Here is a 24,149-nt window from a genome sequence, read left to right as displayed (position 1 = left end):
TGATCTCGGTCCTCAAGCAGCTCACAATCTAGTTGCCTCAGCAAAAGGGCACAGAGTTAGAATGGTTTATATACATCAAGAGAAACAAATGAAAGCAATATGCCTACTTACACTACCCCTACTTGGCTTACCGATAGCTGGGTAATCACTTGTTGCAGGTTACAAATTATCTCTAAATTTTCTTTTAATTCATGGTCTTCAAAAGTCTCCATTAGCTTTTGAAGATCCAGTTTGCAGCTGAAAATTCAAACAAAGGAACCCAGAGATTAATTACATTGAAGAGGCCAACAGATCCATGATTATACTAAGGTTGTATAGGTCACTAACAAACATCTGGTAGGAAACTTACGCTGCATGTTGCCTTAGCTCTTCTAGCTTGGCGTTCATTTTTTCATTCGCTTGCTCTGTCTGTAACAAAAACCCAGGAGATAATCAGTGGCAGTGCCTGACAGCCTAACCTAATTATGTTCTCTCTCCTACTCCTATGGATTAAAACCAAGGAAGAGAGGCTGCCTCCTTTACCATAATGGAGGATTTAGTGGGTTGTAGTTATTTAGTGAGAAATGTGTTTTTTAATAGAGTCATGGAAATTAGCCCTTCAGTCAACATGAGCTACTAAAAATAGCATACAAGCAGCTGGGTCTTGTGCTTGTCATGAAGCTCAGACTATGGGGTGGAGTGTGAAGCCTTAATTCCATAGAGAACATTGGAACTGTGGGAGAAAGCAATACTTCATGGCATACTACTCCCTGCTGTTTGCAAAAAACACTTGCTTTAAACTGCCTCCTACACCACACTGTTCCCTAGCCCCAGCATAAGGACATTTAAAACTTGAAAGGGACTCACACTGAATTTGAGCTAAGATTCTTAACAGTTACACTCTCTGAGATGGTAGGTGAGTTTTAGCAAAAGAAGGCAAGAAAAAGGAAAAGGAACAAGGATGATGGTAAAGAAAGAAGAAATGGCAGAGGAAGGCTATGTTTTGGGGAGGGTGATTGATATTTTCAGTTTTATTTCAATCACAGTATCAGTAACATGCTGGATGCTGCAACAGATTTGGGAAGAACAGTTTATATGGGACAAAAATGTCCTTGTCCTGAAGTTCTGACAGGACATCAAACAATAAGCCTATCAGACAGCCACTGTGACAATCTTATAAAGGTCAGATGGGTATGTAGCTGGAATACAAGTACTGTCTGTTACATCAGTCACACTCACATACATGTGACACACAGTTATTAGTTACTTCAAAGGCATAAAATACAGCACTGGAGACAGAAAATGTGTCTAAAAATCCCCTAGATCCCATTTTTGCCCTTTCACTAGTAACAGACAATACAATGGATGTAGGATTTGGTCCCCTTTAAAGAAATCATTAAGTAGCTTACCCTTCCTCGACTAGAGAGCGTATTGATGTATGACAGTGTATACATTACAGATGTTCAACTACATTTTGGTGGAAACTCATTTTTGCTTCTGGCAATAGTTGTGCTATCAAAGACTGAGTTGTATTTAGACTAGTAGAAAAATGTTAGAAACAAAGCCAGCATGCACTGATCCAGGAGGTTACTATCAGACAGCAGTCGGATTCAGAACTGGTGTAATCAATTACATAGAGATCCACTATTTGGAAATTAGCTGTATATTTTTTTCTTAGCTGTTGTACCTTACCATGGCAGCTATTAAGATGTGATTAAGATATGACAGCATTGGGGGAAGGTAGACAGAGAAAGACTAAAATTTTAGTGAGGGGATAGTTACTTGGTATTATGGACAAAGATTAGGTGGCACTTAAGGTAACAGAGGGATTTGGTTCTTTCCCTTGTGGTATTTCAAAACAAATATACTATAAAATGGGATTCATGTAGGTTCTTTTTGATGGATATAGAGTGTTCACCGCACAATTCTTTCAACTTTTCTGTATGTTTGATTACAAACCCATTTATTTACCCGAGAAGGGCTCCCTGGAGATTATGGTAATAGTAATCCATTTCTTTTCACATTAGTTGTCTCTTATAATGAGAAGAAGGTTAAATATTTAGAAAACCAAAGCTAGTAAATGTCCAGATTAACAGAATTTTTGTCTTGGAACCTCACCAAAATGATCCTCTCCAACATCTGGGCTGTTTGACCTGCTGCCTCACTTAGACCACGACTTAATTTTTCATTCTCCTCTTTAAGGGACTGATTCTTTTCCATCAAGGACTGTAGATTCTCTGATGGCTCCACACTAAAACAAAGAAAGTAACATATTAGAAAAATACCTGATTGATTAGACCTATATCAATGGTGGATAAGAATATATCCCACAGGCTTTCCAGGTGGGGGTAGGTAGGTTTAAATTAGCTCACATAAGTCTGGAAAAAGTTTGTCCAATCCAACCTATCCTCCCAGTCAGGTAGTATATTGGATGAATAAGAAACAAATCCCTGGAGTACTTTAAATTAATAGTTTATTAATAGTTTAGAGGCAGGTAATAATTCAGAGCCAGATATGATTGCCATAGGAATGACTAACTTCCACCCTTGGCCTCTTGGTTTAGGATCTTTTTATTTGTCTCACGTAGGTAAGAGGTAATGAGTAAGTGTAACTAAAATATGTTCTCCCCTTCTTCTTCCCACCCTTATTCCATTAAAGATTAGGGAGGTATGGAGGATGTAGAAATAAAATGGCTCAGGGTCAAAATTTGAGCTGATTAACTTAAAAAAAACTATTTACTGTAAAGTTCATGGAAACAGCACTGAAGAAGTCGGGAACTTAAAATGATGACCAGTGTCCACTGAAGAGCACATATCATAATTCTTCATAAATAAGTGCTCCCTTCTAAATGCTTTCCTTGCTTGAAATTGATGACCCATAGCCTCCTGTTCATTTGTCTATCAATTTTAAATTGCTTAGAGTGGGTGGTGGCAACAATGGTGTTCATTTCAAACAGGAGTGGAAGACAGAGACAGAAATAGCTTGAAGGAGTACACACAGATAAGAACCTTTGGAACTTCTGCATATTACTTGATGTCAATTCCAGACTAATAAAGCAGCTTTTTAAAAAATCCATTGGAATGAAATGTTCAAAGGACTGTACATAGGACTTGTAAAAAAAAGCTCAGAAGAAATATAAAGATTTGATCTAAAGAAGACTGAAGGGAAAAATTAACAGCTGTCAAGGCTATGATGAGAGAAACAGGGTAGGGACCAGATATTATCAATCTCAAAAAGGATAGAAAAGGATTTCAGGAACAGAGTAGATGCCCTCTCACCCAGCTTAAGACCTCCGTGAATTCTCATAGGCAATCTTAGCTTGCTCTTTATCAAAAATAACAAGGCCACATAGTAGGATCTCATATTACGCTATTGAGAATTTACAAAGACTTTATGAAGGAATGCTCAATTAAAGTTTGCATTACAAAATACTCTATTGGTAAAATTGTTATTTTAGATTGCTATCATGTTTCCTTATTTCATTATTCTTATTTAAGTGAAAATTTCCATGCATCATTCATGTAAGTTGACAAGTTACAAAGTAATGATATTTTTAACTAATAGTTTTGTTTTCCCTAAAACTTTCTAGGGTTTCTCTAAATGGAGGAATCATATTTAAGTCAACTGCTGATTTTTCCAAGGAGTGAGTTATTCACTGCAATTTGAGAGTAATGCTTGAATATTTAAGTACTACTACAATTAGTAATAATAGCTAATACTTCTATAGCACTTACTATGTGCTAGGCTCTTTCTAAATGCTTTCCATATATTAAGCATTTAGTTCTGACAACAGCTCTTTGAGGTAGGTCCTGTCGTCATACCCATTTTACAATTAAGAAAACGGAGGCACAAAGAAGTTAAATAACCCTAAGTCACATATTCAGTAGGTGGTGGTGAAGGTGAGATTTGAACTCAGCAGTCTAGTTTCAGAGTCCATGCTCTTAACTACTAAACCGAATACAGAGACATGTACTATGTGAACACAAAATACAGGATACAAAAGCTATCATAGTAATAAAGGAAGAGTTGGTGGCAAGATTATAAAAAAAGCAATACAAGACCACAAAATGAAATGGGACAGTCATGTGACAGGGGAAAGGCTTTACTAGTAAATGAGAAAACAGGACTAGGGCCAGGCAAAGATCAGACTTAAAAAGCAAATGAAATGGGCCCGATCAACACGGCAGAGTAAGACTCTTTAGGGCTCTATTCCCAAACAGAAACTGAACAACCATCAAGAAGTGGCAGAAATGTCTTTCTCAAAGCTCCAGAAAACAGTTAGAGGATTGCAGCAACAGGGTGAGCACTAATCATGAAAAAGGCTACTTAAAAGTGGTAGGATCTCCCGTTGCCCTGGCTAGCCCCTTCTCTACTCCTTACCAGCCTAGCATGGGGCGGGCCTGTGCTCCCATTGCAGATCCTTGGTCCCAGTTCCAGAGGAAGTAGAGTAACCCTGATGCACAAACTGGGAGCATGAACCTCTAGACCAATCTGTCTGGTGGTGGCCTGAGGGACTCACTGTCCCAGAACTTGCCCTGCCTATAGAAAGCATCATACAGAGTTCTCCTACAGAAGGCTGTGGGAGAGCAGTCAAGTTGTGGTTGCCTGGGGCAAAAGACTGAGGACCAGTGCCCAGGACAGTGAGGAAACTGTTTCCTAAGGAAGAAGGGACATTCCTTCCCAGGTAAAAGGGGGAATTCCTAGGGCCAAATGTGCAGTACCCCAGACAAGATGCATGAGCAGAGAGGACCAGGGAGGCCCATACACTTTGGCCTGGAGCTATTTTCTTTTCCTTCTTCTTCTTCTTCTTCTTTTTTTTTTTTTAGCTCCTAGCATCCAAGGAAAGTTCTGTCATAACACTAGCTGGATAAAAGCTTAAGAAACAGATGCTTCAGAGTCTAAATTCAAGCAATAACACATTAAAATATCAAAATGTCATGGTTTCAACAAAACATACAAAGAAATAGGAAGCAACGGTCCAGGCAAAGAAGATTAAAGCATTAGAAGCCATCAATAATGCACACAAAAAATAATGCATACAAGACAAAGACTTTTATTTTTTTCAAATTGAAGTAATTATTTAATGACATGGGAAAATACACGTTATGAAATATGCTGGTTCTTACAAAGTAATGGGTGGAGGGTAACTTCACTTTTGGTAAAAAAAAAAAAAAAAGTTAAAAGTATTGTTATGCCTAGAAAAAACTATACAGTTAAATACCCAAATATCAACAGTATTTAGTTCTGTTCAATGATTAAATATTTGTCCTTTTGCTTTTGTGTCTTTTTTGAAACATGATTATTTCTGAAATGAACAAACAAAACAAGCCACTGGAGGGAAAGTTATTAAATGCCAGGAGCCGGGAGCCCAGTAGCCCATGTCTGATCCCCAGGAGGACAGGGCCAGCCCGGTGCCCGTGGTCAAGCCCAGATGCAGAACACTGCTCTCTTCTCTTCCTGTTGGAATGCTATGTGTAAGGCTGTGTGCCCTACACCTCACGTTCTCAGTGTACTTGTTTCATGGGACTCTATGAATGTAACCTGGCACAATAGCAAAATGACGCTAGCAACTTTTAGTTTTGAATCACTACAAAATAGAACTACCACATGACATAAAACTCACCAGAAATCAAGTGTTCCTACAACAGAAAATGCACCTGACTAAACCATTGGCTTTGCTGGTTTTCTCTGACCTTCCTTCATGTTCAGTGTTCACTGCCAATGTAATTTTTGTTTCATGGATTCTGGAAGAGGTAATTTTTCTTGCAAAGATACTACCATGAATGTTTGCTGAGCAATGACTATTTGATGGCTTTGCTATGAGTCTATTGATATGTAGTCTTGCTGTTTAAATATTCTGCAAAGTCAAAAGTGCCAAAATCCAAACTACCTTGAAATTAACAAATTTGAATGAGTGTCCCAATCTTTGTTTTTTTAAAAAGGATCTTTGCAAAGTTACTAAATATAAAACAGTAGATTATGCCTATATTGGTATAAATGGGGCTCAAAAAGCCCAGATTTTCTCCCCCAATGTAAAGTCTGCAAGGGGTGCTTTATTCAAATAGCAGGCAGTATATAAAAATTGATACCACCTTTAACCTAAAGTGCTTCCAGGTTATTTCCCAAAGCTCTCTGCCTTTTTATACTGCAGCATTTCCAGGAAGGATCAAGAACTACTGTGAAAGTCCAAAGAAACAACTAAAATCAAAAACTAAACCAGGACTATTTTCTGCATTATTACCACCTCCCCAGTACACCCTCTCACTTGCCTTTTCTGGTGAGTTAGTATAACCATCTTTGCCATAAAAATTTTTAGGCACCAGTAAAGAAAGGTACAGAAAAAATTCTATTAACAATGACATAAAATTTGGGAAAAAAAAGATTTTAAATTAAAATATTGTATCATCACAACAAAGACCAAAATATTTCCTCTTTGCCCCTGGGCAACCAAGAAAAACTGAACTGTTTTCTACCCAAAAAATAAAAGAGATTTGCTGGAAATAAAGATTGCTCAGTACTTGCAACCCAAGTTAATTAATACTCTTATTGGATCAGTACAAATCATGGGAATAAGTTCCTTTGTTAGAGCAAAAAAACTCAATTTCAGGACAAAGTTATTGAGGATGAAAGGAAGGTGTGTCTTCAGTGAGAGAACTGCCTTCTGTCAGATGATTTCTTGCTAATGTTTTTGAAGATTTTGGACTTCTCAATTTTCTTGGTTTTCTGGTAGCTGAATCCGCCACCTCCTCCTCTCTTTTTCCATTTGTCGTTGTTGCTGTTCACATTCAGATCAACAAAAGGAGGCACCTTGAAACCGAAAGAGCAACCTGAGGCAAATTTAAGTTATTGACATTATAGATTTGTTTCAGAGAATGGAAATCATATGCTCAAATGTATGACTTATACGCTTCCTGGGCTGACTTATGAAGGAAGTAGTTCTTTTCAATCAATTTCTCAAGCTGAGACTGAATGTCAGAAATTTTGGACCAAGAAAACTCAAACTCACTTAAAAGAACCTTGGATTGCTTCAAGTAACAAAGGAAACCCAATTCTTCTGGGCGCAATTCTTCTGGCCATTTAGGCCTCTGGCTGTTCCACCCACTCGATGAATATATTCCTTAGGGTTACCTGGAGGGTCATATTGAACAATCCAGTCGACTTCAGGAATATCCAGCCCTCGAGCTGCCACGTCTGTATACAACAGTATTCCCGAATCTGCATTGCAGAACTGGAAGAAGGTGGTTGTCCACTTATTTTGCTTCTGCTTTCCATGAATGGCCAAGACAGGCAAATCAATGTAGTTCAGCAACTTGTAATGGTATTTCACGGACTTACAGGATGAAAGAACACCATCGTTTTCTTCTTTCGGTTCTTTTTAAGGAATGTAAAGAGCAGAAGGAATCTCTTTTCAGAGGGACAAACAACATATCCCTGCTCAAGACCATCCATCATTGCATTATCATCATCAACACCAACATACAATGGCTCCTTTTTCAGAGAAATTCTTGCCAGGTCTTCAACTTTTCAAGTTTGTGTGGCAGAAAAGAGCATGGTCTGTCTGCATACTGGCAGAAGTTTAATAATTTGCTTTAATTCCTCTTCAAACCCAATATCCAAGACACAATCAGCCTCATCAATAACCAGACAGTGTAGGTTTTTATACATAAACCCTGGGGTATTCTGCATATGGTCCAGGAGTCAACCTGGTGTGGCCATGATGTTGATCCCATTAGCAAGTTTCTGTGCTTCGGCAGATCTGTTACTGCCCCCCATTATCAACCCATATGTGTGGACGTGGTGGGTCATTAGCTCCTTAAGCACACCAAATGTCTGCATGGCCAGCTCCGTAGTAGGTGAGAGAATAAGGAGTCCTGTTCCATTTCTGGGCATGAATTTTAACTTAACAATGAATTCAACAGCAGGGATGAGAAATGCCAGGGTTTTGCCACTGCCTGTTTTCGCAGCCGCTAGAAGCAGTCTGACACTTTTATGTTGAATTTCAGTCATGTTCATAAAGCCCATTTCTTTTATCGCCCTCAGAGTGTTTTCATTGACAAGATTAGTTAGGGATGCGAATGAAGTATCCTCAAAAGCTCCTGCCAGTCCCAGGGGCAAGCTGGGCACTTCATTGTCATCTTCATCATCTGGTTTCTTCACACTATTTTCTGTTTCTTCAGGAGCTCCAGCACCTTCTTCTTCAGACTCTGCTTTATCTTCAGTTTTTGTTTTTTTTTGCATCAGGTCCAGCATTTTCTACAATTTTTCTCTTCTTCTTTTTCTTTTTTGATTCTGAATTGGGTGACTTTGTTGCTCCTTCACCATTGGTTAATACAGTAGACTTCTTTGGGGATTTTTTAACTTTAATGTTTTTTATTGTTTCATTAGCCATGTCTCCATTTTGGGCTTCTGACAAGCCCACGTTTGTAGATTGTTTTAGGGACTTTTTAACTTTTCCAGCTTCCACAATTTCTTCAGAGACATCTCCATGTTGGGTCTGAAAGGTTCACATTTGAGGCCCCCGGAGCTTTAGGTTTTGCTGCCGCAACTTTAGGTTCCACTTGTCAATCTTTCTGCACAGGAGTTTCATCAATAGGTGAGACATGATGTCACTGGAGTGCCTTCACTGCAGCGTGGCAGCCGGATTCCTCCAAGACAAAGACTTTCAAAAAAATAATCCTAAATATGTTCAAAGAGCTAAAGGAAAATATGTACAAAGAACTACAGGAAATCAGAAAAATCATAGATGAATAGAAAGAGAATATCAATAAAGAGATGGAAATTATGAAAAGGAACCAAACATAGCTTAAGACCACAGTCTACAATAGAGATTAAAAATTCCCTAGAGGGGTCCAACAGCAGATTGGAGCTGGCAGAAGAAAGAATCAGTGAAGTTGAAGATAAGGTAATTGAAATCATTCAGTCTGCAGAGCAGAAAGAAAAAAGAATGAGGAAAAGTGAACAGATCCTGAGGAACCTGTGGGACACCATCAGGTGTACCAATATACACATGTGGCAATCCCCAAAAAAGAGAGGGGCAGAGAGAATATCCAAAGAAATAATGGCTGAAAACATCCCAAACTTAACAAAAGACATGAATATACACATCCAAGATACACAATGAAATCCAAACAGGATAAACCCCACTAGACCAAAACCATGCCATGTTATAATCCCAAACTGTTGAATGCCAAAGATAAAGAGAGAATTCTGAAAGCCACAAGAGGGAAACAATGTGTCACATACAAGAGAGCCTCAATAAGATTATGTGCCTATTTATCATTGGAAAACATGGAGGTAAGAAGGCAGTGGGAAGTGCTGAAAGCAAAAAAAATCGCCAATCAAAAATTCTATATCCAACAAAACTGTTCCAAAAATGAGGGCAGGATTAAGACATTAGCAGATAAACAAAAGCTGAGAGACTTTGTCCCCACTAGAGCAGCCCTACAAGAAATGCTGAAAGGAGTTCTGCAAGTTGAAAGGAAAGGACACTAGAAAATTGACTGAAGTTACATGAAGAAATAAAGAGGTCCAGTAAAGATAATGACATGGGTAAATATAATGTCCGTACAATTGTATTTTTGGTTTGTAACTCCATTTTTACTTCTACAGGATCTAAAAAGCAAATGCATAAAATACAATGATAAATCAGTTGTTTTGTACTTATAATGTATAAACATGTAATTTGTGACAAGAACTACATAAAGGTGGGGGACGGAGGGGTAGAGGAACATAGTGTGTGTATACTATTGAAGTTAAGTTGGTATCAAAGCAAGCAAGACTATTATAGATTTAGGATGTTAAATTTATGTCCCATGTTAACCATAAATAAAATGTGAGAGAATATGCAAACTCACAGAGACAGAAAGTACAGCACAGGTTACCCAGGGTAGGGGCAGGGACAATGGGGAGTTAAAACAAATGAGTGTAGGGCTTCTGTTTAGGGTGAAGGGAAAGTTTTAGTAATGGATGGTGGCAAAGGTACTGCAACATTGTGAATGAGACTAATCCCACTGAATGGCATACTTGGGAGAAGTTGGGATGGGAAGAACTTATGTTGTATTTATGTTTCCACAATGAAAAAAAAAGAAAGACTTTATATCGATGTTAAATTTCTTGAACTTGGTAAGTGCACTTAAGAGTATTACATAAGTGAATATCCTTGTTTGTAGGAAATATATATTGAAGTATTATGCGTACAAGGAGTGTGACGTGTATAACCTGCTCTCAAATGTTCAGAAGACAGATAGTAGGTAGCTAGGTAAGTAGGTAGGTAGATGTATGGAAGGCAGGAAGGCAGGGAGGCAGGAAGGAAGGAAGAAGGAAAGAAGAAAGAAAGGTAAAGGTGGCAAAATGTTAAAATTGCTGGATTTGGGTATCTGGGGGTGGGGGTGGGGGTGTTGCAGTTCTTTGTACAGGGTATGTATTAATTCTACAACTGTCCTATGTAAGTTTGAAATTATTTCAAAATTAAAAGTTTTAAAAAATTCAATGGAAGGCCAGTGTTTCCTCTTCCACATTCTTTTTAATTGCCAAAGCTAGGAATTCAAGTTAGCTAAGTATGTGAAAACTGACAAACACTAGCAAAAAATCAATACAAAAGCTTCAATGACACACAGTCAAAAACAAAAGAATATGATCCAAGGACAAAAACAAAAATACGTAAAATAAAATATACTTAAAAATAAACAAACAAAAAATTAAAATGAAAATGAAAAAATATGTAAACATATATATTTTTAATGCAATTTTATTGATATATTCACATACATACAATCATCCAAAGTGTACAATAAATTTTTCACAGTATCATCACATAGTTGTGCATTCATCACCATGGTTTTCTGAACATTTTCATTACTCCAAAAAATAAGAATAAAAATACAAAAGAACACCCAAAACATCTCATACTTCTTTTTCTCACTATTATTTATTTACTCATTGTCGCCCTTATTCTACTCACATTGGATAAAGGGAGTGTGAGCCACAAGGTTTTCACAATCACACAGTCACACCATATAAGCTACATAGTTATACGATCATCCTCAAGAATCAAGGATACTGGATTGCAGTTCAACAGTTTGAGGTATGTTCCGGTTTGCTAATGTTGCCATTATGCAAAATACCAGAAATGGATTGGCTTTTATAAAGGGGTTTATTTGGTTACAAATTTACAGTCTGAAAGCCATGAAAGTGTCCAAATTAAGGCATCAACACAAGTATACCTTCACCAAAGGAAGGTCAATGAAGTGCAGAAAAACCTTTGTTAGCTGGGAAGGCCCGTGGCTGGTGTCTGCTGATCCCAGGTTGTGTTCCAACTCCTCTCTCAGCTCCTCCACATTCTTTAAAATGTTGCTCTTGGGTGTTTTGTCTTCTCTTAACTTCTCCAGAGCAAACTCTGGGCTAGTATCTCAAAAGCGTCAGCAAAAGTCTGCTTTCAACGGCAGTCTCCAAAATGTCCCTCTAAGCTATTTTCCAAAATGTCACTGTCAGCTCTGAGGTCCTTCTGTTTGTGAATTCTTTCATAGGACTCCAGTGATTAAATCAAGAACCACCCTGAATGGGCAGGGCCCATATCTCCATGGAAAGAATCTAATCAAAGGCATTCCTCACAGTTGGGTAGGTCACATCTCCATGGAAACATCCAATCAAAGGTCACACCCTAATCAAAAAGATCAATCTGCCACCACAAGATGGCATCAAAGAATATGGCTTTTTCTGGGGGACATAATATATATACAAACCAGTACAAGGTATTTCCTTCTAGCTATTCTAGTACACTAAGAACTAAAAAGGGATTTCTATATAATGCATGAGAATAACCTCCAGAATGATCTCTCGACTCCATTTGAGATCTCTCAGCCACTGAAACTTTATTTTGTTTAATTTCTCATCCCCCTTTTGGTCAGCAAGTCTTTTTCAATCCAATGATGCCAGGTCCAGGCTCATCCCCAGGAGTCATGTCCCACATTGCCAGGGAGACTTAAACCCCTGGGAGTCATGTCCCATGTAGCAGGGAGGGCAGTGAGTTTACCAGCTGAGTGGGGCTTAGCGAGAGACAGGCCACATCTGAGCAACAAAAGAGGTTCTCTGAGGGTGACTGTTAGGTACTATTATAAGTAGGCTTAGCCTCTCCTTTGCAGTAACAAGCTTCATAAGGGCAAGCCCCAATATTGAGGACTTGGCCTACTACAATGGTAGTCCCCAATGCTCATGAGAATAACAGGAATTTAACGTTTTGACATTTTCCCCCAGGCCCTCAAGGGGGATTTGCAAATACTTTTTATTCTCTGCACAAATTACTCTGGGATGTACTGGGGCTTCATGATAACCTGTACAAACCAACCAGATCTCACCTCCTGTTCAAGGTTCCATGTAATTCTGGTATTTGAATAAACTGACCATACAAGTTACATTATAGAGCGTGCTACAGAAAATATAGATTTCGCACCAAATAAACATCTCTTCCTTTGGTCTCACACAAAAGTTGAGGTTTTAAAACACAATCAAAATCATCCTTTTCCCTTTAGTCTGGTTTACCTTAGTTCTAATTAAGTCCATTTCATTCATATCTCTAATTGAAGTCTGATCTCTTTTTCAGCTTTTTAAACATTTGCTGTAAGGGATAATGCTGATACTCATAGCTGCCGAACTCTGGCCCTGAGTCTCAGGTGTCACACAGGTACCTGAAGTTACAGGGACTGACCAGCTCAGCATCTCAGAATATAGAGATAACCATCACAATTCATGAAGAGATGTGACTGCCGTAAGAGCTTACAATCTAGGAAACTTTACCATAAGCCTTCCCCTGATAACCTATGTTCTCAGATTCAATTCTCAGAGTTTGTACATTATAGTTAGTCCATATTAGTGAGGCATTACAGTGTTTGTCTTTTCGATTCTGGCTTATTTCACTCAACATACTGTCCTCAAGGTCCATTCACCTAGATGAATACCTCACAAATTTACTTCTTGCCACCACTTGGTATTCCATTGTATGTAAAGATCACAGTTCACCATTTGGTTTATCAGTTGATGTACCCTTAGGCCACTTCTGTCCATTGTGATTCATGTATATGGCTGCCATAATCACCAGTGTGCAATGTCCACTCATGTCCATGCTCTCAGTTCTTCCAGGTAGATACCCAACAACGGGGTTATAGGACCATATGGCAACTCCATAGTTAGCTTCTTGTGGAACCACCACACTGCCCTCCAGCTGGGCTGTACCATTATATTTTCCTATCCACAAGAAATAGATACATCACTCTCTCCACATTTTTTCCAGCACCTGTATCCCTCTGTTTACCTGTTTAACAGTTTTATTCACACACACCATACAATCCACCCTAAGTAAATAATCATTGATTCCCAGTATAGTCACATAATTATGTATTCACCACCACAATCTATATGAGGACATTTCTAGCTCTTCCCCAAAGAAAGAGGAAAAGGAGAAAAAAATGAACAATAAAAGTACAAAAGATAGAAGAAAAATAAAAATAAAATACAATGAAAAAGTCAGACAGCATCATCACCACCAAGAATCCCATATCATTCCCTTATACCCCCCTCTTATAGACATTTGGCTTTGTTTGTATATTGCCATTGTTACAATTAATGGAAGCATCTTAAACAATGTTACCAATAACTATAGACTCTAGTTTGCATTAATCATATTTTCCCCTATATTATCCAATTTTCAACACCTTGCAATGTTGACATTCATTTGTTCTCCTTCATTTAAAAACATTCTTATATTTGTATATTTAATCACCATGATTGATCACTCTATGTTTTGCTAAGTGATACAATCCCAGTCTTTATCTTCTATCTTTCCTTCTGGTGTCATACATGCCCTAGCTTTCCTCTTTCAACCATACTCACACTCATCTTTGTTCAGAGTACTTACAAATACTGTGTTACCATCACACACTATTATGCTATCCATTCCATTTCTGGATCTATACAATCAATCTTGTTGAACCTTCTGTATTCCTTCAGCATCAAATGCCCGATCTCTACCCTCTTTCTATCTCCTCATAAACCTGTGTTCTCAACTCTCAAATTTCACTCATCAATGTTAGTCCATATTAGTGAGACTATACAGTATCCGTCCTTTTGTTTCTGGCTAATTTCACTCAATGTAATATCTAATGTCTACCATTTTGTCTTTTGGATTTTATATGTCATATATTATTTTATTTTAATTTTTTCCTCCCTCTTTTTACCCTTACTGATAGTCTTCATTTTTACACTCTCCTCCAAACTCTCTCTCCTGTCTTTCCTATCTGCCTGTAGTGCTCTCTTTAGTATTTCTTGTACAGCAGGTATCTTGTTTACAAACTCTCTCAGTGTCTGTTTGTCTGAAAATATTTTAAACTCCCTCTTATTTTTGAAGGACAGTTTTGCCTTTGTTGGCAGTTTTTCTCTTTCAGTATCTATTGTACCATTGCCTTCTTGCCTTCATGGTTTCTCCTGAGAAATCTGCATAAAGTCTCATCGAGATTCCTTTGTATGTGATGGATTGCTTTACTCTTGCTGCTTTCAGAATTCGCTCTTTGTCTTTGTCATTTCATAATCTGATTATTAAGTGTCTTGGAGTTAGTCTACTTGGATCTATTCTGTTTGGGGTACGCCGCACTTCTTGGATTTGTAATTTTATGTCTTTCATAAGAGAAGGGAAATTTTTAGTGATTATTTCCCCCATTATTCTTTCTGCCCCCTTTTCCTTCTTTTCTCCTTCTGGGACACCCATGCCATGTATATTCGTGTGATTCATATTGTCATTCAGTTCCCTGAGTCTCTGCTCATATTTTTCCATCCTTTTCCCTATCTGTTCTTTTGTGTGTAGGATTTCAGGTGTCTTGTTCTCCAGTTCCTGAGTGTTTTTTTCTGCCTCTTGAAATCTGCTGTTGTATGTCTCCATTGTGTTTTTCATCTCATTTTATGCCTTTCATTTCCATAGATTCTGCCAGTTGTTTTCTCAAACTTTTGATTTCTACCTTATGTTTGCCCAGTGTTTTCTTCATAGCCTTCATCTCTTTTGCCATATCTTCCCTGAACTCACTGATTTGTTTTTTTATTTGATTTAGCATATTTCTTTGAAAGTCTTTAATAGACTGTTTCATTAAAGTGAAACAATATCTCAACTGTATCTTGATTGAGGTGTAAGTTTTTCCTTTGACTGGGCCATATCTTCGTTTTTCCTAGTGTAGATTATAGTTTTCTGTTGTCTAGGCATCTGGTTTCCTTGGTTACCCCAATCAGATTTTCCCAGACCAGAATGAGTTCAGATCTCAGAGTGGGGTTATATACAGTTTCAAGTCTCCCTGTGGGTGTGTCTTAGAGATTGACAGACTTTCCTGTGAAGTCTCTAGCCGCTGTCTTTTCCTAACCTGCCCAGCAGGTGGCGCCGGTCAGCCTGTCACTCCTGACAGGTGTAAAGTGGTGTGGCCCCTTTAGTTTCTGTTTTGGCTGTTCTCCCCCAGGCTCTGGGGTCTGGTTCTGAAGGGAAGACCAGTAGTAGAGCTGTTCTCCACCTCCTTCCTCTTAGGGAAGATACACCCCTAGGGAGTTATCATCTGCATTTGAATTGTTGTCTCTCTGACTCTGTTATCTCCTCCCCTGTCTGGGTCAGAGCGCTGCGAACTGAAAATGGCTCATGCTCTCTCCACTGAGCCCTTCAGGTTGAGAGAGAGAAAAAAGGACAGAAAGCCCCCCTTTAGAGCCAGTATATGGCCCCCCAGTTTCACTCATTGGCCAGAGGTAACACCTGGTCTTCTGGGCTCCCCCTCCCAGGACAGATGAGTCTTCTGGTTCTTTAAGGTCAGTTGTCACTAAAAACCTCTGTCTGCTTGTTGGAGGTTTGTAGCTTGTATTCAGCAGTCCATATTTGCTAATTAAAACCCAGTTGGAGGTGGGCTGTGCTATATTCACTTGCTCAGAGAGTACTGCTTTCTAACACAGCGAGGTTTTGCAGCTCAGCCTGCCATGGGGTGAGGGGGCTCTCAGCATGGTTCCACAGTTTTTACTTACAGATTTTATGCTGCAGTCTCAGGCATTCCTCCCAATCCAGGTTGCTGTACGATGTGTGGACAGTTACTTTTGTCCCCCAGTATTTATTCCAAATTATTTACTAGTTGTTCCTGGTTGTTTATTAGTTGTTCCAGGGGACTAACTAAATTCCACTCCTCTCTATGCTGCCATCTTGTCCTCTCTCCCTCTGCCAATTGTTTTTTCAAATTTTTGAGTTCTTCCTTATGTTTGCCCAATGTCTTCTTTATATCCTTCATCTCTTTTGCCATGTGTTCCCTCAATTCATTGATTTGGTTTCTGAATTGATTCAGGAGATCTGTTTGATTAATAATTAGTTATTTCAATTCCTGTATCTCACTTGAAGTGTAAATTTGTTCCTTTGACTGGGCCATATCTTTGTTTTTCCTAGTATGATTTGTAATTTTTTGATTTCTAGGCATCTGGTTTCTTTGATTACCCCAATCAGATTTTCCCAGACCAGAATGGCCCAGGTCTCAGGAGGAGGCTGTATTCAGTATCAAGTTTCCCTGTGGGTGAGACCCAGAAGATTTTCAGACTTTCACCTGAGGCCTCTCGAGTCTGTGCTTTTCCTATCCTGCCCAGCAGGTGGTGCTTGTCAGCCCACAGCTCCCCACTGGCATAACAAGGTGCGGTGTATTTAATTCTCAGTGGATCCTGTCCTGGCCTGGGACCAAGGGTTTCAGAAGCCAAGCTTAGGCTGTTTCTGCTTTTTTTGTTCCCCTAGGCCCTGGGGTCTGAGTTTTCTGAGGGAGGGCTGCCACTTGAGCTGTGCACTGCTCCCCCCTTTTCTTAGGGAAGGTAAGCCCTTTAGAGAATTGTTTCCTACACTTGAGGTTTTCCTTTGACTCTCTGACTTTCTTAACTCCACCCTTGCCAGGGTTAGTGCTGACAATTGAAACTGCCTGAGGCTTTCTCTTATGAGCTACTTAGAATGGGAGAAAAAAAAGAAAAAAGGCAAGAAGTCCCCTTTTCAAGCCAATCCACAGCCCTCAGTTTCACCAGACAGGAATAGGAGTTGGTACCCGGTACCCTGTGCCCCTTTTCTTGGAACACAGCCCTTTTCCAGTTTTCTGAGCTCAGTGGATTCCAAAAGCCCCTGTTTTTATTTATTTATGTATTTTTTTTCATTAGCCTTGCCTCCTCTCTGCCAGGATAAACCTCTGGGTTCCTTTCCTGCTTGCTCCAAGTTTATCTGTGCTCGTAGCATGTATTCAGTAGTCCAAATTTGTTAATTAAAACTGCAATTAGAGCTTGTTTGAGCTACATTCCATTGCTCCTGGCAGGGACTGCTTCTTTTTCCCACAGCGAAATTTTGCAACTCAGCCTGCTGTGCTGGTGGGGAAGGGGTGCCATCTCTGCAGTTTGGGGAGCTTTACTTCCAGTTCTATGCTGTGATCTCAGCCGTTCCACCCATTCCTGACTGGTGTACAATGTTGTCCGGTCATGGATGTCCCTGCATCAGTTGTTCCAGACTATTTTCTAGTTCTTCCTGGCTATTTACTAGTTACCCTAGGGGACTAACTAAATTCCATGCCTCCCTATGCTGCCATCTTGTCCCGCCTCTCAAACATGTACATTTAAAAAAGAAACCTTATGTCATGTCTCTAAAAATATAAATACACATTTTTGAGAAAAGGAACATCTTTGTTTCTTTGTAATACATTAAACAATTGAGTTCAATTGTTTGATTCATCAACTGCTCCTTGGAATCTATTATTTTTGCTGCTGGAACAATTTCCTAAAGTATACTCTAAGTAGCTGGAAGAATGGAATGGTTTTCATTGGTCCTATGATTTTCATTAGTCTTGTGTTTCATTAGTTTTGTCTTACATGAAACAGGCCTGTACTAAATTGAAATGAAAGGATGATGGGTCAATTACTCCTAAAATGAGTATACTGATATTAGGTCTTTAAGTCAGTAAGAGACCCTAGTTTTCCTCATTTTCTTTATCCAACATTCTTAAAATATTATCAGGGGACCCAAATTAAATTATCAAAAGGGAGAGAATTGAAAGAATTGAAGGATGGTGATCTCTGGGTGATGGAATTACTGTAATTTTAAGTTTATTCTTCATACTTCTCTAAATGTCTGTACTGGGTTGAATAGTGCCCCCCTCAAATTCATGTCTACCAACAACCTGTGATGTGACCTTATGGGGAAATAGGGTCTTTGCAGATGTAATCAAGTTAAGAAGAGGCCACTGAAAAGAGCATTGAGCACACAGAGGATTACTCACAGGCCTTAAAACCTTATGGATTTTGCCCTGAGAGAATGCAAACTTGCTCAGACCAGTAACCCTTTTCTTCCTTTCATTTTCTTCATTTGAGAATAGGAATGTCTATCCTATGCCTGTCCCACCATTGTATTTTAGAGGCAGATAACTTGTTTTCTAGTCTCACAGGTCTGTGGACAGAGAGGAATTGTGCCCCAGGATGGACCATATGCAGAGTCTCCCTAATCCTTGATTTAGATATCTTGGATGATGAGATTTGGAACTTTTTAAAGTTGATGATATTTAGATGAGAATTTAGAGTTAGAGTTAATGCTGGAACGTGTTAAGACTTTTGGGGAAGTTGGGATGGAGTGAATGTATTTTGCACATGAGAGGGATGTGAATTTTTGAAGGCCAAAGGGCGGACTATGTTGGGTTAGTGTCCCTCCAAAATTCATGTCTACCCAGAACCTGTGAATATGACCTTATTTAGAAATACGGTCTTTGCAGATGTAATCAAGTTAAGAAGTGGTCATACCCAGAGCAATAGATGATGGGTGTTAGGGAAGGAGGGAGGGAGGGAGAGAGGGAGGGAAAGAAAGAGACGGTGGTGTGACAGGATCTTAAAGGTGATGGATCGGGGTATCGGGGGAGGGGGGTCAGGGTATGATGGAGTTCTATGTATGAGGTTTGTACTGTTTTTGCAACTGTTCCTGTAAGATTGAACTTATTTCAAAATAAAATTTATTATATAAAAAAAAAAGAAGTGGTCATACCGTAGTGGGAGGACCCTAATCCACTGACTGGTGTCCTTGTAAGAAGAAGAAAATTTGGACACAACACACACAGAGGGAAGATGGCCATGTGAAGATAGCGGTGGAGATTGGAGTTATATGTCAGAAATCAAGGAATTCAAGGATTGCTGGCAACTACCAGAAGCTAGAAGAGGCAAGGAAACATTCTTTCCTAGAGCCTTCACAGAAAACATGGTCCTATTGACATCTTGATTTCAGACTTCTAGCTTCCAGAACTGTGAGAGAATAAATTTGCTGTTTTAAGCCACCCAATTCTGTGGTAATTTGTTATGGGAATCATGGTAAACTAATACAAAGTCTTATAAGAAGTAATGTATCACTTTTTACAATCAGAAAAAACAAACAAACAAGAGTTTTTGAAAATAATCATACTAACAGAAAGCAGGCTTACAGCATACATAGAATAAACTGCAAATGGAAAAATGAAATGTAAATGAACTTTTAAAAATAAAACTATATAAATAATAGAAGAAAACATAGGTGGGTTCCTCTTTAGTCCTGGTATAGAGAAAGGCTTTGTAACTATGACTCAAAATCCAGAGGCATAGGGAGAACATAATATGGTACAGCCACTTTGGAAAGTGGTTTGGAATTTTCTTAAAAATATAAACATATGGTGATCTCTGGGTGATGGAATTACTGTAATTTTAAGTTTATTCTTCATACTTCTCTAATGTCTGTACTGGGTTGAATAGTGCCCCCCCTCAAATTCATGTCTACCAACAACCTGTGATGTGACCTTATGGGGAAATAGGGTCTTTGCAGATGTAATCAAGTTAAGAAGAGGCCACTGAAAAGAGCATTGAGCACACAGAGGATTACGCACAGGCCTTAAAACCTTATGGATTTTGCCCTGATAGAATGTACCCAAGAGAACTGGAAACATATGTCCACACAAAGACTTGCATGTGAATGTTCATAACAGCATTATTCATAATAGCCCAAAGTGGAAACAATCCAAAAGTCTATCAACTGGTAAATGGATAGACAAACTACGATATATCCATACAATGGAATACTATTCGGCAATAAAAAGGAACGGAGTACTGATACATGCTAAAATATGGAGGAATCTAAAAATATTATTAGTGAAAGAAGCCAGACAAAAAAAGACCAAATATTGTATGATTCCACTTATATGAGAGGTCCAAAATAGGCAAATCTATAGAGACAGAAAGCAGATTAGTGATTAATTAGTGGTTGCCTTAGGTTAGCAGTGAGAATGGGAGTGAGTGCAAATGGGCATGAGGGATCTTTTTGGGTTGATGGAAATATTCTAAAATTGGATTGTGGTGATAGTTGTATAACTCTGTAAATAGTTTACTAAACTTCACTGAATTGAATGAGTGAAATTTATGGTATGTAAATTATATCTCAATAAAGTTTTTTAACAAAGTCCAGAGGTAAAAAAAAAAAAAAAAAAGATTGATAAACTTTACTACATAAAAATTAAATTTTTTTGCATGGCAAAAATACCATAAACAAAGTTAAAGACAACTGACAAACTGTGAGAAAATATTTGTACCACACACCGCAAAGGGCTAATGTTGCTAATACATTAAATAAGAGTCAAAGAACCAAAACCCCAGTTTAAAAAATGGGAAAAGACACGGAGGGACAATTAATAAAAAAAGATAAAAGTGGCCCTCAAAGATTTGAAAAAATGCTCCAACTCACTCATAATTAGAAAAATGTGAATCAAAACAACACTGAGATAACATTTTTCACCTATCAGACTGGCATAAATTTTATAAGTATGACAACACATTCTGTTAGACTGTGAGGAAACAGGCACTCTCAGTCACTGTTGGTAGGAATGCAAATTGGCACAACCCTTTTGGAGGGGAATGTAGCAATACTTAACAAAACTACATGTGCATTTACCTTTTGCCCCAGTAATCCCACTTCTAGGACTATACCCTGAAGATAAAACTCTAACAATATGAAAATACATATGCACACGGTTATTCACTGCAGCATTGTTTGTAATTGCAAAATATTGGAAACAACCTAAATGACCATACATAGGAAAGTGGTTGAATTCATATGTAAGGAACAGCTATACAATAAGGTACTATGCAGCTGTAGAAAAGGAAGAGGAAGACTTTTATGAACTGCTAGTAAATTATTTTTATTAAATACTGGGAAAAAAAAACAAAGCCACAGTGAGTATCTATCTATAGTATACCACCCTTCATGTGAGAAAGAAGGGGACATAAGAAAATACACAGGTATCTACTCATTTGTACAAAAGAAATACGGGAAGCCTAAATCAGAAACTAAAGAGTTTGGTTAAATACAGGGGTAGGGAGAGTATTGATGGAAAAGGGATAGAAAGAAGAGTGAAATAGGAACAAGGTAGCAGGGACAGAGGGTGTGACATTTCTCTGAGTATATCTTTCTGTATAACTGACTAATGTGAAACATACCCCCAAAACAAACAAAACCAACCAAGAGATACAGGAGACCTGAAATGGAATATAAATAGTAACTGTGAAAAACAGCACCTTGACTGGATACTCTAAAGCTGAAGACAAAAGAACTTTACATATAAATGCTGTAATCTAGTTCAGGAAAGTATTTCTCTTAGGGGTATGGACTAGCAATTCTGAAACTATTCTATGTGTATACTAGAATTGAACAAATAAGTAAATATATTACAGATAATGAGAGCTGGGTTTCTCACTGTTGGAGAAAGAAGTTATAAATAAGGAGAGGGGTAAGGCAAAAATGAACCCTGTGGTATTAGATTGGAATCAGAGGTTATTAGCATAAACTCATGGTTTTTAAAATATATATACATTTAGATACAAAAATATAGATACCTGTGGGTTAGTATACATACATATATTTCCTAGTTCTATCTTCTGAGAGGGCGGAGAAGCAGTGAAACCCCAGCAACAGGAGCATACCTAGTGCCCAGATCTTGGTTTCTAAACCCCATTCTCCAATAAAAGAAACCAGGGTTCCTTGGATATATGATTGAGTTCAGGGCTAGGGCAGGGAAAATACAAGATGGGTATGGAACATCTTGTGAAAATGCTAAAAAATATGAGGGCTGTGTCAAAAGAACATAAGAGCCAACCTGAAGGAGCTCCTTATGATAAAGCAGGAACAATTTAAGGAATAAAATAAATAATGATAGTATTGGATGTTAACCCATGGAATAAAATCCATGAGTCTATGTATAAATAAACAAATAAATGGGGGAGAAGAGACAGCTTTTCCTCACAGTAGAATTCCAATAAATAAAGGTCTCAGACCAGAGCCCATGCTCTTTCTATTACACCAGGCTATCTCAAAAACAACTGGCTATGTCTTAAATAGTCAGCAAATTTAGTAAGATGATTACCTTAACACCAAGCTACCAGAAACTTCAGTATATTAGGGGAAAACAACCTTCAGGAGAAAGAGCCTCTGCTAGAATATATATTTAATATTAGTCTATGACTCTTACTTGATAGATCCAGGCAGAGTACCTCCATGGGCTTGCAGCAACAAGACCTGCAGCTGTTGTACCTGGGAGAATCAAAGAAAAATAATCAGCTAGTCACCAATCAAAAGCTACTTATCCCTTGGCAGTTAAATTACCACAATTAGCAGGATAATTTTACTGGATGCCTATGAAATCTAAGGCAAATCTTAGATACTATAGGAAGCAGCAGGGTTGAACTTTCAATGATAAAAGGACAAGTATCAGTACATAAAAAACCAATACTTAGAAGATGAGTTGTCCTTTTTACCTAAGCATCTTATTGAGTACCTACTTTTTATTGAAAGCAGCACTGGAATAGGCAATATGGGGGGATACGAGAATAAGGTATGGTCCCTACTCCCATGTTTACAATCTAGTTGAGGAAGACAAATCTAAGGCCTGAAACAACAGGAAATAATACAAGAAAGAAGATGCTAAATTGTCAGGTCTAGTTAAGTACTGCAAGTTTCTGAGGAAGAGCATATTAATGAAATTCCAGAACAGTCAAAAGGAGGCTTCCCAACTCGGCAAATAAATTCATTAACCAGCCCCCCCATGAGTGAGGGACATGACTCCCAGGGGAATGAATCTCCCTGGCGACATGGGACATGACTCCCAGGAATGAGTCTGACCCTGGCAGCGAGGGATTGAAAATGATTATTGGACCAAAAGGGGAAAAAGAAAGGTAAAAAGCTGAGGTTACAGTGGCAAAGAGATCCCAAATAGTCAAGAGGCTATCCTGGAGGGTTTTCTTATGCAAGCTCCAGCTAGACATCCCAGATGGCCACAGTATGCCATGCCCTTACCAAAATTAGTCCCCAAATACCTAGGTCCCTACCTGAGATTCTATAAAAGATGCACTCACTAAGTTGTGTCTCTCAAAAATTTAAATCTACGAGTGTTCCTATGCCAGACAAGTCCTAAAACCCAGACGCAACAGCCTCTTTAAGAATAACAATCAGATGCAGCCCCCTTCCCCATACTGTTGACACCCCCTTTCAATATGAACAAGTTAGGGTGCTCACTGCTAGACACCCCTGAAGATGGAGAAAGAGATTAAGTGAGAGGAAGGGGTGGCAACAAACAACATAAGATTTAATAAAGGCCCATGAATACTGAAAATTTATATAAATATTTATATATTTTTAGATGCTGGGGTGTTGGAATAGCTGGAAGGAGGTAAATGACATTGTGGAACTGTAGACTATAACATTCTTTGAAATTTGCTCTATAGCTACCTATTGAATTGTGCTCTGAAAGTCTTCACCTTTTTGTATATACCCTATATTTTATAATAAGGAAAGAACTAAAACTGTGGAACTGTAACCCATAACAAGTTTTGAAATTACCTATATAACTGCTTGTTGAGCTGTACATCGAAAGTTAACACCTTTCTGTATGTATGTTATATTTTACAATAATGGTAATAGCTGAAGTTGTGGAATTGAGACCCATGCCATTCTTTGAAATTTGCTAACTACTTGTTAAATCGTACTTTGAAAGTTACACTGTTACATATATATGTTAAAGTTCACAATAAAAATGCATTAAGAAAGGAGGCTTCATGGAAATAGATCTTAAACCAGGTTTTTAAGAACGGGAAGTTAGCAT

The 24,149-nt window shown here is 38.4% G+C and overlaps 1 protein-coding gene and 1 pseudogene across 1 annotated transcript in view; both read right to left on the bottom strand.

Annotated features, from left to right (window-relative positions):
* KIF4A (kinesin family member 4A) overlaps positions 1–24,149 on the bottom strand; it is a 146,476-nt gene that overhangs the window by 83,793 nt on the left and 38,534 nt on the right. The window contains exons 10-13 of the mRNA XM_037821548.1: positions 22,521–22,582; positions 2,098–2,230; positions 350–408; positions 132–237 (exon numbers count right to left, since the gene is read on the bottom strand). Of these exons, the coding sequence (XP_037677476.1) occupies positions 132–237; positions 350–408; positions 2,098–2,230; positions 22,521–22,582 (360 nt within the window). The remainder of the gene's footprint in view (positions 1–131; positions 238–349; positions 409–2,097; positions 2,231–22,520; positions 22,583–24,149) is intronic.
* LOC119522863 lies at positions 6,622–8,581 on the bottom strand (annotated as a pseudogene).

The sequence above is a fragment of the Choloepus didactylus genome, chromosome X (assembly GCF_015220235.1).
Source record: "Choloepus didactylus isolate mChoDid1 chromosome X, mChoDid1.pri, whole genome shotgun sequence".
In the NCBI taxonomy this organism is placed as follows: Eukaryota; Metazoa; Chordata; class Mammalia; order Pilosa; family Megalonychidae; genus Choloepus; species Choloepus didactylus.
Note: the sequence above shows the minus strand (reverse complement) of the source record. Positions and strands in the feature narration are given on the sequence as shown.